The sequence below is a fragment of the Pelophylax lessonae genome (genome assembly GCF_965119305.1).
Source record: "Pelophylax lessonae genome assembly, chromosome: 5".
Lineage (NCBI taxonomy): Eukaryota > Metazoa > Chordata > Amphibia > Anura > Ranidae > Pelophylax > Pelophylax lessonae.
Window position 1 is genome coordinate 66,457,664 of NC_138772.1, and position 14,472 is coordinate 66,472,135.

Consider the following 14,472-nt stretch of genomic DNA (forward strand, 5'->3'; position numbering starts at 1 on the left):
AGAATCAGTGTGGCAATAGCGAATATTAATTCGCTATTGTCAAACAACTGGGTGGGCTCTCTGCACCCTGAGCCCACCCTTTTTTGAAGCCTATTCAAGCCTCTGGCTCTAATCATGTGCTTCAAAAAAAAAAAAAATCACCCTTTGGAATCCATGTGTCCAGCACTCTGCATGTAGATTAGGGGGCCGGACGCATGGAAAGGGGGGGCGCCGCCCCTGCGTCCCCAATGGACGGGCCGCCACTGCTGGGTATACAGTACATTAGTAGAATTTTGTTTGATATTTTTCATCATAAGAATGTTGTTAAGAATGTTTGTTTTCCTACTCATTAGTGGCGTCAAATCAACAGTCATTTTCAAATACAGTGACAACTAATTTCAAAGAAGCAGGATGGAAGATTTTTCTCAAATGTATGAATTTCTAACAGTGTATGTGTTTTCGTTTGGTAAAGTCCATTCATTCCAAAATCAAATGTTAAAAGCAAACAAAATTCTGAATGTTCTGAAAATTTTCATATGGATTTTGGTGTATACCTAAGAGAGCAAGGGTCTTTCTCTCTAGCAATGCTGGCAGGGGAAAGGTTATTTCTTTTTACTCAGGCTGCTTTCTAAAGAAAATAAATAGTAGAACTTTGCACACCATTCCTTTTGATGCAGCTGGAATGGATTTGGTGGTTTTAAACTGAAATGGCAATTGGGCTTTAATAAGACAGAAGTAGTGGTAATACTGTGCAGCACATATGCCATTTTAACACAGAGCCTACCAGCTCTATTTATCTGATTTATTTTTAAAAAGAGAGAATGGGTTTTTACCTGGTTGACGAGACTCCCAATTCATCCGAAATCCCCCAGCGGAAAATTTATCATCGGATTTGAACCAGATATACAAAGCATTGTGGGAGCTGAAGAGCTCCGCGGGGGCTGTGGTACCACAGAATTTTCCCAGCATGAAGGTTGACACCGAGTCTCCGTCATGGATCTGCAGGAAGTCAAAATTGCATCTGGAACTCTGCTCCAAGTTGAAATAAGTGAAAGAGATGCGCAGAATCTAAGAAAGAAAGAGGACATAAAATGCATTGAGGTGAAATTGTTTATGATGCCCTTAAAATCAGATTTCAGATATACTGTACTTGCATTTTTTTTCTAGAATAGCTGTAAGAATTGAAGGGAGTATATGACTGTATGACAAGGACAGTTCTGGTTTCACACATTGAATAATTAAGTCCCTTATGAACTATCCTAATAGTCACCTTATTCTATAAAGACCAGAAGCGTGGACAAATAGAGAGATATTTATTGTCACCATACCACCGTGTCACTCCTTCATTACTTTTTCTCCTTTCACTACCACCAATGGGTCTATAACCCATACACCTGATGTATTATATTCTCTGCTTTTGTTCTTTTCAAGTACTATATTTTATATGTTACCAATATTCCAATACATTTTACAAAAAAACTCTACTCACCTATGAATGAATATATTAGCCCATAAAGTCCCACACCTTGACCTGAGGCACCAACCCCACTTTCAAATATTATCTCGGGATGATGGCTAAACAGAACTAAAGTTTTTTTTTTTTTTGGGAATCGCATACCTACACGGGTTTACTTCCACTTTAAGGTATATGTGAACTCTTACCTTGCAAAACAATCAATTCAGCTTAAAATAGAAATGCAAGACAAAATGTTTGTGTACTGTATATATATAAAATACGTGACCACATGACCTCTGTTCTCAGCTGCATAAGAGGTTTGAAGAAGTGGAAGTGGACCGTAGATTGCAGGGGGTGTGTCAGCAGGAAGCAGAGAAACGGCAGTGCACTGATCTTCCCAGTGATTAGTTGGGCAGGGGGGGAGTGTCAGCAGAAGTATCACCATTGGAGTACAGGCAGGCTGTGCTCCAAGTAGAATGCAAAGAAGAAAACTGACCACCATGCCACCATGGGATGGATGTGCTTCCATGCCCTGGCATGGTCAATTTGAAACAGGGGGACTGGTAGAATCACCAAGTATTTTACACAGAAGCAAAGTGGACAGGATACCTATTCATACAAGGACATGGTAGAACAGACACATATCAGGAATATGAAATGTTGGGGTAACATACTCTTTAATCCACCTGAGAGGTTTTTTTTTCGGGACACTGTTGTTAAGATCTGCACACCTTCTGTGCCCATTATGAGGAGAGCCTACTCTTATTGCATGATATTGTATTTAGTTATTTTTATAAGGAACGAAAACAGAAGGAGTTGGAACACACCGGAAGAAAGATGAGAATTAAGGTAGGGGGGTCTTACTGTTGGACTTTCCAGAACATATAAGAAGCCTGAAGTTGACTCAGCCCAGTCAACTTATAACTAAAATGTGATGTTTGGTGGGGTATTTTTTACAGTTAGAATTATTGGTTTATAGTTTACCTCTTGCATAAATACTCCACTCAACCTCTTTCTGCTAACCTAACATTCAGACTTTAAGTCCAAAAATGGACACAAACTGGCCTTCTTCCACCCACATAATGGCTGTCCCCTAGTATTATTGGCAACTAGTACACTTTAACCAGCTCCTTCCCAAATCTATGCTAACACTTCACTCCTACATGTAAAAATCTACTTTTTTTTTTTACTAGAAATTACTTAGAACCACCAAACATTACGTATTTATTTTTTTTAGCAGAGACTCTATAGAATAAAATGGTTTGTGTTGCAATTTTTTAAGTCACACAGTATTTGTGCAGCGTTTTTTTTAAACGCAGTTTTTGTTATGAAAAAAAAAACTTTTTTTCGTATAATGTGAAAGATGATGTTACACAGAGTAAATAGATACCTAACATGTCACGCATTAAAATTGCGTCTGCCCATGCACTGGCGGCAAACTACAGTGCTTAAAATTCTCCATAGACGATATTTTAAACACTTTTACAGGTTACCAGTTTAGAGTTGCGCAGAAGGTCTGGTACTAGAATTATTGCTCTCGCTCTGACGTTCGTGACAATACCTCACATGTGTGGTGCGATCACCGTTTACATATGCGTGCGGGAGTAACGTATGAATCCGCATTTGCATGGTGGGACGGGGGCACTTAAAAAGATTTTTTATTATTTATTTATTTGATAAAAAAAAATTTTTTACACTTTTTCTTTAAATGTTTTTTTTTGTAATAACTTTATTGCTATCACAAGGGATGAATAACATTCCTTGTGACAGCATGGGCCGTGACAGGTCCTCTTTATGGAGAGATTAGGGGTCTAATAGACCCCTAATCCCCAGTGGCTAATTAGCCACTCAGATCACCTCTGCCTGAAACTGAATTTCCGGCTGAAAATACTGGTACTGGGATGATGCCTGTAGGTGCACCCACCATCCCGGTATTACCACTGAACCCCATGGACATACGAGTACATCCTTTTGGGGAAGTGGTTAAAACAAGTTTTCATCTTCATCTGATTATGTCATGAGACCACAATACAATTTTTCCTACTTTGTACAGATCTGGGCAATTTCTGAATGAACAAGGAGCACACATTGTAATAGTTTGTAAGCACTTCTTGCTGCAGGAAACCATGTGAAAGGCTAACATAATCTACAAAAGACAATAGATTCCATTGCATAACTACCGGGAGGACTTTCCTGAAGCAGCAAACTCACAAAGCCCTATTGCAGAAACAAATGTGAAAAACTAATACAAAGTCTTTGGCTTATAAGAAAATTGTAGATACTGAAAAATAGAATTAGATCCCCAGATTCCATGTTGGCACCAAATATAAAAATTGGGCAAAGATACAAGGCACTGTCTATAGATTACCTCCCCAACAGCTGAGACCGCACACTTGCTGTTCCAAATAAGTTAGAAGGCTTAGCCAAATAATGCACAAATGTTGTTAAGACATCTCACACTAGGTAGCAAAAACAAAAGATAAAAACCCCTATGGACCTCATTAAATTACACAAAGGAGAGGAAGGTAGTAACACTCTTAGGCTCGGTTTCCACTGCTGCGGCTACAGAGTCGCGCTACTTCTAGCGCGACTCTGTAGTGTTCACTTGTTCGCGGCTTTCAGTGAGACCTGTCCCTCATTATAGAGGGAAGTCGCACTGAAGTCGGCCCAAAAGTAGTGCCGACTCAAGTCGCGGCAGTGAAAACGGGCCAAATCGAAATGAATGGCTTTTGACTTGCTGTGCGACTTGACATGTGTCAAGTCGCACAGCAAGTCGCAATAGTGGAAACCGAGCCTTACCCTAAGGACATGTGTACTGACTCACCAAAAAATACACAGGGTAACCCCAGTAACCCAAACATGCATTAAAAAAAATGGGCTAAAGAACCCGAAAGAGTAGTCAGTGCAGGGTCAAGCAGTAAATAGAAACACAACTTTTTTAAACAATTATTAATTTAAAAAAGATACAAAAAAACTTTACCAATACGGTAAAAAAAATGACAACATTGTGTAGCGCTACCCCCTTGACACAGCCCCCTGACACAGCCAGGCAGCAGGAATTTTCCTCTCAGTAGTCAAAAACCAGCCCAGGGTGTTCTGTTGTGTCTTTAGTTTATTGGAAATAAACTTGCATGGGGATGAGAAGGTATGAGATGTCCAGACTTGTAGTTAAATGGAACATGAGGACTTGAAAAACTGTCTCTGGCTACTGAAAAAGATCACAAGATTGTTTTCCCGTAGGGCAACTGATCAGCCCAACTGGTCAAGCACAACCCCAACTTCTGACTTCAGGTACTCTTTCTCTGTAGAATAATGCAAAGGCACTTGGCTTCCTTAGCAAGAGGCACAGGGTAGCTGTATGGGCTTTATTGGCTCTAAGCTGTCCCTTGTAGATAGCTAGCTGGGGATTGCACCTGGCTGCTTCTCCTCTATAGGTTCTGGGGTGTAGTACCTGAAGTTACTGATTCAGTCCCTTGTAAAGATCCTGTAGCTCATGTGGTGACTGCTGAACAGGCCTCCTGCTAGACAGGTCCCAGTGCCTCCCAGGGTGACTCAGCTAAGCCTAGCTTAGGCAAAAATGGTGTTAGGCTTCCTCTGCTGCTCTCTGTCATTCTCTCTGGCAGAGCCCCCAGCACAGGGGTCCCCCCCAGGACACTGAACTCTGCTCCCACATGGCCAGACTATCTCTCCACCTTCTGGACCATCCTCATTGGAGGTGTTTCCACTTCTGCAACATTTCACAAATGGATAAATCAATAATTTTAAGGCTAAAGTAATTTAGTCTGAAATCATTCCACCTATCTCTAGTCTAAACATCACATGTGCCCAAAGCTAACATGCCTGAGTTTTTCCTAGCTTTTTACCATCTTGGATCTCTAATTGTATCGCTTGTGTATTAATTAACTGTTTGTGCATGTTTGTGCCAGATCGCTCAAACTCTGCCTTCATGGTCTGTCAGGGCGAACAATTCAGAGATCCCTTCCTTGATTTATCTTTACCATGCCTGCCAGTTAACAAAGATCTCCAAATGAATGTCCTGTTTACGACTCTACCAAACCATCCTCATTTAGATGGATTTAGTTACTTGAACATACACTATATTACCAAAAGTATTGGGACGGCTGCCTTTACACGCACATGAACTTTAATGGCATCCCAGTCTTAGTCTGTAGGGTTCAATATTGAGTTGGCCCACCCTTTGTAGCTATAACCCTGGACACACTGGCCCCCCTCACCACACACCGAATCAGGCCCCAACCCCTTCAACCTTGGCAAACAGATAACACTAGAAGTCTGAAAAAGCATAGCCGTGCTCTTGAGCGCCTATGGCGTAAGACTAGGTCTCAGAAGGATTTCAACCAATATAAATCTGCCCTCCAAAAATACAATTCCAGTCTCCACACTGCCAAACAGACCTATTTTGTCACTCTCATTAACAGCCTGTCATCACGCCCCTGGCAACTCTTCGCTACCTTAATTCTCTACTCCGTCCTCCACTACCCCCTCCCACCGACTCACTCACTGCCCAGGAGATTGCCTACCACTTCAAACAGAAGATTGATAAAATACGTAAGGAGACCGTTGCTGTTCAGATACCTTCCATGCCTTATGCTTCATGCCCACAGGTGCGATCATTGCTTCCCTCATTCAACCCCGCCACCATAGATGAGGTTGCTAAACTACTTGCTAACGTCCACTTAACGACCTGCCCTCTGGATCCTGTTTCCTCGCAAATGCTACGTTCACCTTCTGGCCCTATTCTACGCTCTCTAACCCACATCTTCAATCTATCCCTCTCTTCTGGCATCTTTCTAAACTCTCTAAAACATGCACTAGTCAGCCCCATACTTAAAAAGCCCTCACTGGACCCAACCAATCTTAACAACCTATGCCCTATTTCCTTGCTCCCCTTTTTATCCAAACTCCTCAAACGTCTAGTCTACAACCGACTGTGCGACCACCTTGCCGAGACTAGCCTCCTTGATCCCCTTCAGTCTGGATTTCGGCCTCAACATTCCACTGAAACTGCTCTCCTAAAATTGACAAACGATCTACTAATGGCCAAAACCAATGGACACTATTCTGTACTACTTCTGGACCTTTCTGCTGCCTTTGATACAGTTGACCATCCCCTCCTCCTCAAAAAACTCCATGCCTTTGGTCTCCGTGACTGTACTCTTCACTGGTTATCTTCCTACTTATCCAACCGCACCTTTAGCGTTATGTACAATTCTACTTCCTCCTCTCCTCTTCCCTTCTCTGTTGGGGTCCCCCAAGGCTCTATTCTTGGACCCCTCCTATTTTCAATCTACACCTCCTCTCTGGGTCAGTTGATAGCCTCCCACGGCTTCCAATACCATCTCTACGCTGACGATACCCAAATGTATTTATCCACCCCTCAGCTCCTCACATATCACTAATTTACTATCAGATATATCGGTCTGGATGTCTCACCACTTCCTTAAACTCAATCCATCCAAAACTGAGCTTATAATTTTTCCTCCACCACGTGCCCCTTCCACTGATTTCCCGGTCAATATCGATGGCATTACTATCAGCCCATCCCCGCATGCCAAGGTCTTAAGTGTTGTCCTGGACTCTGAACTCTCCTTCAAACCCCACATCCAATCACTGTCCAAATCTTGCCGCCTCAGCCTCCGCAACATCTCCAAAATACGCCCCTTTCTAACCAAAGACACAACAAAGCTCCTAGTTCACTCTCTGGTCATCTCGCACCTCGACTACTGCAATTCCCTTCTCGTTGGCTTACCTCTACATAGGCTATCCCCCCTTCAATCCATCGTGAATGCTGCCGCCAGACATATCCACCTTACCAATCGCTCAGTGTCCGCTGCTCCTCTCTGTCAAGCCCTCCACTGGCTTCCGCTCACCCAACGAATTAAATTCAAAAAACTTACAACATCTTACAAAGCAATCCACAGCTTAGCCCCTAGCTACATCACTAGCCTAGTCTCAAAATACCAACCTAATCGCTCTCTTCATTCCTCTCAAAACCTCCTGCTCTCTAGCTCCCTCGTCACCTCCTCCCATGCTCACCTCCAGGACTTTTCCAGAGCCTTTCCAATCCTATGGAACTCCTTACCCTTATCTGTCCGATTATCTCCTACTCTATTAGCTTTTAGGCGATCTCTGAAAACCCTCCTTTTCAGAGAAGCCTATCCTACCCACACCTAACAAATATACCTCCATTTTCTCCATCAACCCATCACCCACTGTTATTGCCTTTTGTTTTACTTGACCCTCCCTTCTAGATTGTAAGCTCTAACGAGCAGGGCCCTCTAATTCCTCCTGTTTTGAATTGTATTGTAACTGTATTGTCTTCCCTCACATTGTAAGGCGCTGCACAAACTGTTGGCGCTATATAATTCCTGTATAATAATAATAATATAACAGCTTTAACTCTTCTGGGAAGGCTTTCCGCAAGGTTTAGGAGTGTGTCTATGGGAATGGACATTTGTGAGGTCAGGCACTAATGTGGATGAGAAGGCCTGGCACATTCTCTGCTCTAATTCATCCCAAAACTGTTCTTTCAGGTTGAGGGAAGGACTCTGTGCAGGCCAGTCAAGTTCCTCCACCCCAAACACGCTCATTCATTTCTTTATGGACCTTGCTTGTATGGAATTGGGTAGTATGTGCAGGTGAGGAGTGCAGAGTGTGGAGGCAGGTAGTATGTGCAGGAGAGGAGTACGGAGTGTATGGAGGTGGGTAGTATGTGTAGGAGAGGAGTATGCAGTGTATGGAGGTGGGTAGTATGTGCAGGAGAGGAGTGTGGAGTGTATGGTGGTGGGTAGAATGTGCAGGTGAGGAGTGCGGAGTGTACGGCAGTGGGTAGTATGTGCTAGATGGTGTCAGTAGTTCTGTATTTATTTATTATTTTTTTACAATTACATTTTTCTGCATTTTTTTTAAATTTTATTAAAATGCTTTTAGGGGGCCAGTGGATGGTGTCAGTAGGGCAGTGGGCGGTGTAAGTAGAGCAATGGACGGTGCCAATTTTTTTTTTTTGTTTTTATTATCTATTATTTTTTGGTTTGTTTTTTTATTATTTTTTCCACAGTGCTTCTGAGAAAGGGGGAGGGGGTGGGGAGTATGGGGCAGTGGAAGGGGTCAGTAGGGCAGTGGACAGTGTCAGTAGAGCAGTGGTTGGTGTCAGTAGTTTTTTATTTTTATGTATTTTTTTTTATAATTTAATTTGTTTTTCATTTTTTTCACAATGCTTTTTTTGGGGGAGGGGGTTGGGGTAGTGGACAGTGCTGGTAGGGGAAGGGGGTGATGATGTCAGGAGTTTTTTTTTTTTTTTTTACAATTTTTAGTTTTTTATCATTTTTTTTACAATTGAATTGTTTTAAAATGTATTGATTTTTTTTTTTTTTTAATCAGCCCTGCTTGTGGGCTTTGGTGAGATATCAGGAGTCTAAACAGACCCCTGACTTCTCCCCTTTGAGACAGAGAAAGGGACTGAGGACAGACATTCCCCAGTCCCTTTCTGAGCAGCCTGGGCATTGAACATGAATGAATAGGAGGAAAGGTTCCCATTCATTCATAAACTGAAGCGTAGTAAACACAGTTTACTCTGCTCAGTTAACACAGGACACAGGAATGAACATTTGGTAGCAAACGCTCATGGTGTCAAATTGAGAAAAGGAGGGGGCGATAAATGACATATTTACCAGCCCCTTCCTCCGCTCTCCATCCTGACAGATCCCCCACAGCCGGCGGGAGAGGAGGGAAGGCGGCTGCGGGGAATGAGGGGGGTGGAGGAGGACAGGGGGCCAGGGGAAGAGGAGGAAACGGAGGTGGGTCGAGGAGGAGGACAGGGCCCGGGAGGATCACGGGAGGGGCGGAGAAGTAAGAGGAAGGCACGGAGAGGGGCCGGAGAAGCAGGAAACAGCCGGGAACAGCCGGGGATCGGTGCGGTGGGAGGGACAGAAGGGGAAGCAGCTGTCAGCTGAAAAGTCACTCAGGGAGATCGGTTCTCATGGGTGTCCCTCCCGCCGCATCAGCTGTGAACCAGGAGATCATCCATGCGTGCAGGGTGGGTCACAGTGGCCCCCCCCTCTGGGGCCCATTTGAAGGGAACACCCTGCACACATGGATGATAAGCCACTGATCCTTAGGCCAGGCATGCAGGCAGAAGGGTGTGCTTAGCTGAAAAAGCCTTTCATCCTTTCCTCAAGATGAAAGAAAAAAAAAATACACAGGCAGACTCCTGGGATGTTTGACATGACTTTGGCCAATGCAAGAAACAAGAAAACAACTGAAAAAAATGTAAAAAAAAAAAAAAAAAAAGAATTTAAAACAAGTAAATATAATATACCTTCCTATTTATTTTCTAATGCTAGCAGCATACGGATTAAAATTAGTTACTGTAATGCTGATTGCTTTAAATTTGCTAAAATTGCTCCATTTGGACCGCAAAATCCACAGACAAATTCTGTTCTACATTCCAGAACAACAAAAATAAATCAGTTTAATTAGGAAACCATGCAGCTAAAAAGTAAGAAAGCACACAGAAAACCAAAACATTTATTAATGGTTTATGAAGACCTGTACAGGCCAACAAGACTCCTGCAGGGCGTAAACTCCTTTAAATGAAGTTATTTAAAATGAGTTTGGATCATGGAAACATAGAACAATGGAGACCGTTGTCACAGAGTGCCAAAGCAAGAATCCAAGAAATGGACGTGAAATTGTGACCAGATGGTCTTGCCAGTGAAAATGCCCCAAAACATCTAAAACTTGTCAGAACCAAAAGGGAAGCCAATGTTGGCTCTTTATTAAGTGAGTAAAAATAATTGAACTGGCTACTTTTATTCTACAATTGTTTAGCAAATTAAGGGGCAACACCATCATTGGCTGTCACTTCTTTTTTTTCTAATACAACTGTACTTCAAGTTTTTTGGAGACAAAACAATGCCTTAAAAGTTGAATTGCATAGCAAACACATAATATGGCAGGGATCTTAAACTGTTTTGCAGATTCAAACAAAACCAAAGAAAATTCCCTGTCTAACAGTATATGTTAAAAACAGGGGTTTGGTTTGCACACATTTTCAAATACATGCATAAGCTGCAAAGCCACTTCATGGCACCCCAGTATTATCTGTAGTCCTAACTCTAAATTTTGAGAGCCTCCATTGTAGAGGTACATGCATTATAATGGATAGGCAGAGGGCAGGTGAGCCTGGAAGGAGCCCACCCCTCCCTAAAGGCACAGGGGCACAGTGGACACCCAGCATTTAGCACAATGGCAGCAAAGGTGTTTTGCTGCCAGTATTCCAACAGTACAAATAAATGGCCGCTGCCCCCACCTATAACTGGCCTTTACAGCAAGGAGCACATGAAAGGGCAACGCATGTCAAACAAAACCAAAGAAAATTTCCAGCTGAACTTATTGGCCAACCTGCTGACCACCTGCCCCCTTTCGTGGCCCTTCCATGTGCTCCTTGTTACAAAAGGCCAGTTATAGGTGGGGGCAGTAGCCATTTGTTTGTACTGTTTTGCAAATTAGTTTATGCTTCTCTTATGTAAATATAAAGATAGGCCATTTAAGGACACTCGCTGAAATCTTTAACGTTCTATGCACGAGGTTCTGTTTTAAATATAATTGCATTATCATTCCAAGAAACTTGTTGAGAAAAAGTTCATGTAAACCCATTTACTAAAATCTCATGGTTACGAACTGATCAAGGAAAACTAATTGTCATTCAGTTAGGTTTTACATCTACTTTAAAGTGACTGTAAAATAACAAATATCTCTATACTTACCTGTTGTGTGCAATGAAATTACACAAAGCGACCCCAAACCTCCACTTCTTGGATGTCCCGCCGGTGCTCCTGGTTCCTCCTCTCTGTCCGATGGCCCCACGGGAAGCCTCTCCTAGGCCCCATTTCTTAGTCCATTGACACAGAAAGCGGGGCTCGGCCCCACCCTCTGCTCCCTCGTCACTGGCTTTGAATGACAGAAGTGAGAGCAATGGGTCCCGATGCCACAGCAAAGCCAGCGTGACATGAAATTGAGGGGAGAGAAGAGCTGCAGACATGCACAACGCTGGATCGAATGAGGGTTCAGGTAAGTATGAGGGGGGTGAGGGGCCAAAATTGATGCCTAAACATTTTTTTACCGCAATGCAAGGAATGTATTAAGGTAAAAAATGTTTAGGGTTTAAAACCACATTAAACCTTACACAAAGCTATGTATCCTCCCCAACGCTATTATGAGACAGCCAACAGGCCTGGTGATTAACCACTCAAAGCTCAAGCACTGCCTTGTAGGATTCACAGAACACATGTAAGAGCTCTTGACCCCAATTGGGAAAATCCTTTTTGATCTCTATTTCAAAGAAGGCAGTTATTTGTTCACCATTTTATCCCACTGAACCCCCCAGAAAAGTCTGAGCAAAGCGTAAAAGGATGAAAGTGCCATCAGTTATATACAATAGGGAGGCTATGTATTTTTGCAGCAACCCCCCCCCCCCCCCCCACACACACACACACACACACACAACTTCTTTTTGTATCTGCTTTACTTTTAATTTTTACCAACATATACAAAAATGGCAAGGACCTGACAGGAGCAGAAGAGATAATGAAGAGATAGCAAACACACAGAAGAACTATACAAGAAAGATCTAAAAGCCCATATAACCAGGATAATGCAAGCACAGCCCATATGGAAGAAAAATATATTTCCAATATATTTAGGGGAAAAAAATTAGAAATATATTGAATATGGCCAAAATTGTAGCATTTCAAATATATTTCTAATATATTTGGGAAAATTTTTTTAGAAATATATTGAATATGGCCAAAATTGTAGCATTTCAAAAATATTTCTAAAATATATTTGGGAAAAATAAAAAATGTTTTTTTAAAAATATATTTTAAATATATTTTTCTTCTATGTGGGAGACCTTGAACCAGATATTGTGGAGAGTGAAGTCAAGTGGGCCTAAGAAAGCATTGCTAATAACAAAGCTAGTGGAAATGATGGCATCCCAGCTGAGTTTTTTTAAATCCTAAAAGATGATGCTGTTAAAGTTCTGCTCTAAATATGCCAACAATTTTGAAAAACTCAACAATGGCTGCAAGACTGGCAGAGGTCATTTACATTCTGATACCAAAGAAGGGCAGCGCAAAAAAATGTTCAAACTACTGTACTCATATACTACTGTACTACTGTACTCATACTGTACTCATCTCACATGCTAGCAAGGTTATGCTGAAAATTATACAAGCTAGGCTTCAACAGCATGTGAACCAAGAGCTACCACAAGTACAAGCTGGATTTCGAGGAGGCTGAGGAATTAGAGATCAAATTGCTAACATTCGCTGGATCATGGAGAAAGCAAGGGAGTTCCAGAAGAATGTCTACTTCTGCTTTATTGACTACAGCAAAGCCTTTGATTGGGTGGATCACAACAAGATGTGACAAATACTGAAAGGAATGGGAATATCAGACCACCTCACCTGTCTTCTGAAAAACCTGAATGCAAGTCAAGAAGCAACAGTTACAACAGAACATAGAACAGCTGACTGGTTCAAAATTGAGAAGGGAGTGCGGCAAGGACCTATATAGTCACCCTACTTATTTAACTTATTTGCAGAGTACATCATGGGAAATGCCAGGATCGATGAATCACAAGCAGGAATTAGGATCGTAGTGAGAAATATCAACAACTTGAGATCTGCAGATGATACCACACTAATGACAGAAAGTGTCTCCTAATGAAGGTGATCTAAGAGGAGAGTGCAAAAGCTGGCCTGATATTGAACTTTAAGAAAATTAAGATCATGGCAACCAGTCCCATCACTCCTTGGCAAATAGAAAAAAAGAAATGGAAACAGTGACAGATTTTATCTTCCTAGGCTCCAATATCACTGCAGACAGTGACTGTAGCCATTAAATTTAGAGACACTTGCTTCTTGGGAGGAAAGCAATGGTAAACCTAGACATTATAAAAAGCATAGACATCACCATACCAAAAAAGTGGCGTATAGTCAAAGCTATGGTATTCCCAATAGTAACCTATGGCTGTGAAATGTGGGTCATTGTAGTATGGTAAGCAACGGGTTAAGTTGCTGTCTGCAAAATGTTACAATTATGTATATGTCTGGGAGCTGGGTGTGGCTGAAGTTAGTTGCATGCGTGATGTTCGGTGAATAAAGAAGCAACCTGTACAGCCTGGTCTGTGTTAATACACTACATTTTGGCGACGAGGATGGCTAGATTTCTGGATTTACCGGCTATCGGACCGTTTGATGTGTCTGGAGACCACACTAGTCTCTCACAGCGCTGGGACAAGTGGAAGAAGGGATTTCAGCTCTATGTTATAGCCACAGGAGTGACTGCACCTGCTCTGAAGAGAGCCATGCTGCTGCATCTAGCTGGACCTCAAGTTCAGGACATTTTTGAAACCCTGGGAGCAACAGGGGATGATTCAGACTATGAGACAGCTATGAATAGACTGAGTGAGTACTTTGAGCCAAAGAAAAATATTCCCTATGAAAGATATAAGTTTAGACAGGCTGTGCAAGAACCAGGAGAAACCACAGACAGTTATGTGACTAGGCTGAAATATCTGGCAAAGTCTTGTGATTTTGGGACTGTAACTGAGGAGATAATCAGAGATCAGGTCATAGAGAAATGCACATCTGTGCACCTCAGGAGGAGATTATTGAGAGAACCTAGTCTCACACTTACTAGTCTGCAGGAGATTGCAAGAGCCATTGAACTGTTTGAGCTCCAGGCTCTGCATATTGAAACCAAGGACACTGCATCTGTCAATACAGTCTCCAAACCTACCTATAATAATAGGAATATCTGGAGTAGGAAAGAGAGTTTTCCAAAGAGGACTTTACATATAACCTGCAGTAAATGTGGCAGAGAGGCAGAGATGTATAGTAACGAAGTAGAACTACTTAAGTACTGTACTTAAGTACCGAAATGCGGTATCTGTACTTTCCTAGAGTAGAATTTTTTTCTCCTACTTCTACTTTTACTTCACTACATTTTTT

General features: G+C 42.1%; 1 protein-coding gene across 1 annotated transcript in view; it reads right to left on the reverse strand.

Moving 5' to 3' along the window:
- CUBN (cubilin) overlaps positions 1-14,472 on the reverse strand; it is a 439,455-nt gene that overhangs the window by 328,535 nt on the left and 96,448 nt on the right. The window contains exon 14 of the mRNA XM_082257511.1: positions 813-1,047. Coding sequence (XP_082113637.1) covers positions 813-1,047 — 235 coding nt within the window. The remainder of the gene's footprint in view (positions 1-812; positions 1,048-14,472) is intronic.